Source organism: Haliaeetus leucocephalus, unplaced genomic scaffold, assembly GCF_000737465.1.
Source record: "Haliaeetus leucocephalus isolate CR32 unplaced genomic scaffold, Haliaeetus_leucocephalus-4.0 Scaffold556, whole genome shotgun sequence".
NCBI lineage: Eukaryota > Metazoa > Chordata > Aves > Accipitriformes > Accipitridae > Haliaeetus > Haliaeetus leucocephalus.
In genome coordinates, this window is record NW_010972992.1 from 913,966 (window position 1) to 922,020 (window position 8,055).

The 8,055-nt window shown below is 52.8% G+C and overlaps 1 protein-coding gene across 1 annotated transcript; it reads right to left on the reverse strand.

Moving 5' to 3' along the window:
- Positions 1-4,531: 4,531 nt before the first annotated feature.
- LOC104837977 (chromosome unknown open reading frame, human C1orf50) lies at positions 4,532-7,757 on the reverse strand. Its single transcript, XM_010577482.1, has 4 exons — positions 7,632-7,757; positions 7,093-7,179; positions 5,828-5,959; positions 4,532-5,113 (listed from the first exon to the last, which is right to left on the reverse strand). The coding sequence occupies exons 1-4, from the start codon at positions 7,755-7,757 to the stop codon at positions 4,931-4,933; spliced, it is 528 nt and encodes a 175-aa protein (XP_010575784.1). The 3' UTR covers positions 4,532-4,930.
- Between the last annotated feature and the right edge of the window lie 298 nt (positions 7,758-8,055).

Genomic DNA, 8,055 nt, shown 5'->3' on the forward strand with positions numbered 1-8,055 from the left:
CCCCCCCCCCCCCCCCGCCCCTGCACCCGCCTGCATGCCCCCAAGGGCCACAGGAGCACACGGAGGGCACAAAGTCTCCCCTCCATGTGGCACGTGCACCCCTGCATCGCCGTTTCCAAATTCCCTCAATTTTTTCTTCCTTTTCTTTTCCTGCCTGGAGCTGAAGCTGAAACAAAAAGGGCCAAAGAGCTACAACTCCCCTTGTTGAGATCCAGGCTTCAGTGCCCAAAAGAAAGGGCCTAATTAAGAATTAAATCATCGCCCAGCCGTCAGGGGCCGTCGGGTCGCAATGCTGCGTGGGTGCTTCCCTGCGAGTTTGTCCCAGGTCCCCTTGTCTCCTAAGGGGAAAACAAAATCCATCCCCAAATTTTATTAACCTTGCTAGATCCGCTGCACGTCCCCTAACGCTGGGGGATTACGGATCAGGGGTTTATCACCAATAATGAGCTAATTAGTGCTGCCATCCCGGCAGGGCTTTTACTGAATTCTCCCTGGCCGGGAGACGACCCCATGGTGCAGGGGATATTCCCAGGGGGTTATAACCAAATACCCCCAAGTCCCCCTCAAATAAAAGGAAACACTACCCTTCAGGAACAAGAGCACAAGAAAATCTCCAGGTGCTGCCAATTTGAGAAGCAGGAGCCAAAATCTGGCCTGAAACAGAAAACTTTTTTTTTAGAGTTAATTCAATTTTTAAAAGCCAGGAAGACCTGCCGGTCTTGCAGCGCGGCTCAAGAAGGTGATATGGAAGCAGCAGAAAGCCCGTGGTTAAAACTCCCTGCTGTGGGCAGCTGAAAACCACCTGAAAAGGCTGAAAAAAAAAAACTCTATATAGTTTTTAATTTTGTCTGCAAGTGCTTGGCCCTGGTTCAGTGCGTCCTGCAATTTTAGCATGTCTGAGAGATGTTTTCTCTCACTCAGTTATCGTTCGTGCCATCAAGCCGTTAATAAATCCATCTCTCAGGACCAGAAGACAACAAGAAGGCTCATGGCAGCCCTAAGAGTCAGCAAACGTCAGCTCTGGGGAGCACCCAGGAGAGGATCAGACGTTAAGAGCATCTTTCTGCTGGGCCTTTTAAGTGAGCCCTGGTTTAGCTGCATGTTCAAAGATGGAGCAAAAACCGCTCTGCCCAACATTAATGGTGTCAGAAGCCCCTCTGTGTCTTCTCCTGCCAAGATTGTCCATCCATGGAGATTTCAGAGCAAAGCCATTTCCTTCAGACCACGTTCACTGCTGCCCTGAGTGCTCACAAAAGAGCAAAGGGAGAGGAGTATTTTCAAAATGAATTTTCAAGATGAAATTGTGAATGGAAATGAAGTCTTGCAGGAGACAGCTGATTTTTAACCTTTTTATCTGGGAAATGTGTTACATACTGCAGCTGGAACAGCAGCTGTGAGCCTGCAACCTCTGGTTCTGCCTTGTTCACTCCTTACCTACCCGCTTGTTCCTCTGAGCAAAGCAGAGGGCACACACTCATCTAAATGAAAGGCTTGAAAAACACGTAGGAGCGAGATGCGGCCCATACCTCATCTGTGGACAACCTCTGCCCTCCAGCACAGCATCCCGCTGACTCTTCCCAGCTGATTTTTGGATTAAATCCTTGCCCCGTCAAGCCAAAAACCCATAAAGGCAACAGCTCAGTAGAGGCTGAGCCGAGCGGATGAGATCATGAACCTGGAGGGACTCGAGGAGTCCTCTGCCAAGTAGCATCTCCTCGGTTCTCCAGAAACTCATCCTCACTGCAGGCATTGCAGGAAACTCCAGCTCATCTTTCTGCCACCAGCTCCATACTTGCCGGCTTTCCACAGGATGGGTTGCTTGGCTCTGCAGGAGCACCTTCCAGTATTTCCGACATCACCGCAGCTCTTTGGGTTTAATTAGATCAAAACCCAGCCAAGATGGCAACGTTGGGTGAGCTGTTTCGGGGGAACAGTTCTCCCTTCCCAGCATCACCTCCTTGCTCCACAGCAGGATCATTCGGCAGCCGCATCCCCGCTTCCCGCAGTGCAGAGAGCACGAGCCCACCATCTCCATGTCTTGCCTCTGGATACGTTCTATTTTCAAACAAAGCTATGGCCATAGTGGTTTTGCTCTTTTGAGGCAAATCCAAGAAGACTTGCCAGCGCCCAGAGGAACTGCAGAACACCAGCGAGTTACGGGGGACAGAGGGTCAGGGGCATTTGTTGGAAATGTAGGAAAGCATGCGTGAAATCCCACCAAAGGCCAGCGCGCAAAATCACAAGCTATGGAGGTCTACAAGCATCACCCCCATCCCCTTGCGCATGTCATTGTACAGATTTTAATGATGGGAAACAGTAATAAAACTGGGGCAGGAATCCCCTCTTCCCAGAGGAGCATAAATCAACACATGTGAAGATCTCAGATGTTGCTGTAATTAGCACCATGGCAAAGCCCATGCAGTAATTAACTTTCTCCCTTCCAAGTTAAGATTTAATAATACACAGTAAAATAAGACCTGGGGCGATGAAACAAGCAGGGAAAAAAACCATCAAATTAGACACTTGTGACTCGATAAGGAATGAATTATACCCTGGTGTAATAATAATAATAATAATAATAATAATACATTGCTTTTAATCTGCCCTTGGTGCTCCAAGTGAGGGAGGGTGAGCTGGGAAAAGATGATTGAAATGTCCTGCATTGACTCCGGGGACCGGGTTTCTGCCAACCACAGGTTCAACCATGTTGGGTTTGGGATGAGCAACTGCACCTGGCAGAGCTGGGAGAAGAAAATCTAGGACAAAACAAGTCCTAGGCTGCCAGGGAGCTGTCTCAAACCTCCTATCCCTCTGTGATCCTGGCAGGGAATGGCTCTTCCCATGGGGAATCGGTGCTGCCAGCAGCCTCGAGCATCTCTCAAGGCAAATCCCAGGGTGTGCCAGGGGTGTGGGGACAAGAAGAGAGGGAGACTGGAGGCTGGAGGAGAGGCTGTGCCCTGCCGATGGGGGAATAAACGGCAGCGATGGCAAGACCCAGTGATGGCGCTGGTCCCCAAGGGTCTCTTGTGGATGCAAAGAGGTCCTCCCACCCCTTGGCAGAGTCACTGCAGCACCTAACCTGAAGCAGTAAATTCAGGCATTGAGATGGAGAGGCATGAGTCAGGGGTGACCTGGGAGAACACGGTGCTGCAGCAGCCTCCTCTGCAGGACTCCGGTGGGGCACCCAAACCTCTCCCAGCTGCAGGTGAGGGCCAGGAGGAGCAGGATGCTCTGGGGACTTGGTGTAAGATGAACAAATCAATGCTAGAAAGGGAACAAGGAAGTGTAGAGGAGTTAAAGAGATTATTTTGAGAGCATATGCATGAACCAATCCAAGTCTGACACACAGACTTAGCCCTGAATTGTGTCAGGCATCACCCAGCAGAGCTGAAGGCAGCGGTGTCTTCCTCAGCAGCGGTAAGGAGAGGAGAGGCAATGCCTGGGAAGGTCACTTGAAGCTGAGTGACTGCCTGGAACAAGCAAGCCCCCCAGGAAGGTGAGTAACCGCTGCACCCAAGGCCATGCCGTGGGGAACAGAGGACACCAGTCTTCCACCAACACCTTGGAAGTCAGGAGAACCCAACCGCAAATGGAGGTGGAGGTGGTGCTTCTTGGAGCCCAAACGCAAGTGCACTTGTGTTTGTGCTCCCCCAAGAAGCACCACCTCCACCCTTGGTGGACCCAGACCCTGGGGTCCCAATTCCCTTTCCTCAAATGGTCCCCAACCCTCACACGCCACCAGCGGAAGAGCTAAGGCCAGTGTGCATGTGCAATGCCTTGAGCAGCACATAAGGTCACGACCTTGTCATCTCAGGGAGGTGAACAAGTCACGGGAGGATCCAACCAGATCTGACGTTACATGCTGGGATCCAACCTGGACATCTCCTTCTCCATCAGTACGTTTCCACCTTGGCTCCTCACAGAGGAGCAGGCGAGCTCCTGGAGGAGCCCTGTGCAACTGGGCAGAGGGAGGACATCTCTTCAGCAGCTCTGATCTTTGCCTCTCCCCAGTTCTTGGCGGAAAAAGGCTGGAGATGTCCTACCAGCCCCACATGCCACCAAGTCTCCCTGGTAAAGCCAAAGGGATGCTTACCATGCAGACAGGACACGGGGCCTGTCTCGGAGGTACATCCGAGATCAAGACTGATTTATTTTCTTCACTGCTCTGGCACAGTGTCCCTGCACATTCCATTCTCACCCTCACAGGCTGTCATGGTTTAAGCCCAGCTGGTAACAAAGCACCATGAAGCTACCAAAAACCCTGCCACACAAACCCAAAACACAGATCAACCACTCGAAGCCAAGGGGAGCACATGAGGACTGTGAAACACCCACCTTTTGAAGAGCACCTGAAGCCTGCATGGCACTTTTGAGGACACCCTTCCCAGAGAAGAGCTCCAGGTCACCTTGTGGGCCAGACTCAGGGATTTGGACCAGCTGGGACAGAGACCAACAGACTCTGGTCACAACAGACCCTTCTGCGCAGGGTTTTGACCACTCTTCCCAGGCCACAGAGCTAAATATGTACATTTTAACAAGGGGCAAAATCCAGCCCTGAAATCATTACCTGCCGCAGGTAGTCACAGTGAGGTACACCAGAGCCAGACAGGTAGGACGTATTTTATAGCATTATCACATCTGCCCCAAGCATTTTTGCTTTTTGCCCCAAGCTCTCTTGGAATTGACTCCACCTGATATTATCTGCCTCTTGCTACAGCTTGGCATAAGTCAAAGAAATAAATTACTCAATTACTAGAAAATCCAGTAAGACCAAATGTAGAATTAGTCTCATTAAAGCACAGAGCAAGTACTGGCGGCATCAGCATTTTTGTTTCTTGGTCTCTTTCCTTGCCCTGCCTTTGGCAGCATGCAGGGACTGCGTGTCCTCACGCTGGCACTCTGCTCAAGATGTCCCGTATGGTCACTTGTGTCACTTGGTCAGGCCCTGGAAGTTGGGCTCTGTACATGGGGGCAGCGCTGCCTGCCGGCTCAGCAGCTTGTCCAGGATGTTTATTTCAGCATCCCGTCTCTCAATGTCCTCAAATGGCGTCCAGGACATGTCATGCTGGAGCTTATAGGCACCGAGAAATTCATGGGGACTGGTCCCCCATTCCTGGAGGAGAAAGGAGAGATTCACATCGCTGCTCAGTTTCCCTTGGAGCTGGGCTATGCTGTCCCTCAGCCCAACCTCTGCCCATGCTGGGTAACCCTACCACCTTTGAAGCAGCCCCAACTACGTGACCATCCCACTTCCTAACCTACAAATAGGCTCAACTACCCTGAGTCTATGACCGGGTCAAGCTACAGTGCTGCTGACGCAGGGAGGCTTGGGGATACAAGATCTCCTTGACCTGTACAGAGCTCCTCTACATGCTCGGTGCTTTGCTCTGAAGCCTTCAGCCTGCGTGTAAGAAAACAGGTGGCCTGGAAGGAGGATACCTCCAAGACCACCCCTACCAAGCTGCAAACTCAATCCCTGGGCTGAAGCACCCAAGGAGACTGTACTGCCAGACAGCCACACCAGACAGGGAAGGCCCAGGGCATGTTTGCAGTTCTTCCAGAGAGTGAACTGCAGGGACTGAAAGGCAGAATTCAGGTCCATGTACCAAAGGTCTTCTTGCTCACCATCCACCAAGAGCTAAGGAAACTTCATAAGATGGCTCTTACACCAGCAGAGTAACTCAGACCAAGGACAAATGCCAACTGAGTAGGTGCCAACAAATGCCCCCATTAAGTTGGTGCTTTTGTCTGAGGTTCAGAAGTGCCCAAGCACCAGAAACGTGTTTTTTTCCCCTCTCTGCTTCCTCAGGGGGCTGTAACCACCCACCTTAGGAGACAGGATGGAGAAGTATCGCTGGCCACTCTCCCGCCTGTACATGTAGTAAATGTTTCCTGGCTTCTTCACAAGGTTGCAGGCCACATGGTGCAGATCAGCATCTCTGTTAGCTTCATCCAAGACCTAAAAAAAACCCCAAATTTAAAATTTCCACACTTGAAATAAAACAACAACATGTTATTGCCTCTCAGCCAGAGCCTGAGATACATCACTTGACACACCGCTCAACACACTGCTCACGAGGCCTCATCCTCCCCAGCACATGTCTGGCTTCACATGGCACATCTTTACTTGCCCCAGGAAGTAATGCTTTCCAAAGAGATAAAGCTTTCTCCAAGTTTCCCCTGTCAGCTGGACCTCAGAGCTCCTGCACCCCTCCACGGAGGTGGAGGTACCTCCGAGCATCAAGGGCCTCTTCACCACAGCCCCAGGTTCACCTCTGTGCCTGACCCCACCACATGCTAGACTCGTTCCTCGTCTCTGCACGCAGCTGCTGGACCCTGGGGGCTTCCCTGCTGCAGTCCCCAAGTGAAGGAACAGCAAACAAAGGGTAATTCATCTCCCCAGCTCCACCAGCTGACTGCTCCAGAGCTCCGGCTCCACCAGTTAACGATTATATGACGTAGTGGCCTTGATGGCAGTGAGCCAGTCGCAGTGACTGGCAGATCCTTTCCCACTCAGGCTCTGAGATTTCACCCCCAAGGGTGAAGTGTGAATTGAAGAGGACAGCCAAGCTCTGCTGGGCTTGCTGCCGGGGCCACCTGCTCCAGCAAATGAGCTGGGACAAACTGGAAAGCCAAGCCCATCATCAGGTAACAGCTCATCTCTCCCAGGGGCTTGGATCCAGCCAGAGCCACATTGTCACCCCACTGTGCTGAGTCCTCCCAGGAGCACAGCGCACACACTATGGTGACAAAAGTCATCTGTCCCAAAACCAGAGTCACCTCCCTATCCTTCCTGACACCGGAGCTGCTTTTGACTAGCCACTCTTGCTCCTCCACCTTAACAGAAGTCCTCCCTGATGTGCAGGACTCAGGGAAAGCACCAAAAACAACCCTCCCCTGTCCCCAGCTGATACCAGACAATAAACCCTACTTATTTTACCACTGTATCTTCTCTACATGGCTCTTGGCCATGATTCACATCCAGGCCACAGCTCTTCCCAAACGTCTGGCAGTTAAGACAGACGCCAATCTCCCTCCCCTCGCAAGCACAAGGCAACAAGCCTTCTGCCCAGCTCAGAGATGCATCCTCACCTTCCGAGCCTGCTCCTGCAAGTACCGGATCTGCTCAGCAATGACGGTCAATTTATTGCAGGCGTTTGCTCGGATGAAGTCGTCCGCCTGTGAGCAAGAATGAGGTTTGGTCAGAATGGGGAAGAGCCATGGCCCTTCGGACCTTGCCATGCTGGGCATGCACTGGAGAAGCGGCGGTCGTGGCCTCACTCAAGGCTTTAACGGGGCTGTGGGTGGTGCAGGAGCTGCCCCATGTGCAGCTGTGGGGCAGCCGTGGCATCCCTGGGCAGCGGGGTGACAGCCGTGGAGCAGGGACCAGGCACTTGGAGCTGCCTGGACATGCTGGGTGGCAGTGGAAGGGAGCAGTAGGACATACTGGGAAGCACTGGGGTGGACCGAGAGGCAGTGGCATGCACTAGGATGAGGCAGTAGGACTTACAGGGAAGCATTTAGGTGGGCTGCACGGACTGAGAAACTCTGGGGGATGTACTGGACTGGGATGTATTACTGGAAGGCAGTAAGATGTACTAGGAGGCACGAGGGGGGATAGTAGAACATACTGGGAGGCACTGGGGTGGGCTGAGAGGCACTAGGATGGACTGGGAGTCACTGAAGGGGCAACAGAACTTATCAAGAGGTGCTGGGATGAACTGGGAGTCAGACACACTGGGGTGGACTAAAGGCATACTGGTATGGATTGGGAACTTGGTGGATGTTCTGGGAGTCACTGGGGGGGGACCAGCAAGACACAGTGGGAGGCACCGACATGCAACGGGAGGTGCTGGAGGCATAAACAGCACGGCCCCCTGGGAAAAACGGGAAGGTACTGGGGGACACTGGGGCATACTGGGAGGGGACAGCGGGATATGGCGGGAGGCCGCCGGAGACACCGGAGAGCAGCGGGACGTGCTGGGAGGCACCAGGGCCGCCGCCGGCTAAGGAGGCCCTGGGGACGGCCGGGAGGCAGCGGGACACCGGGTACCC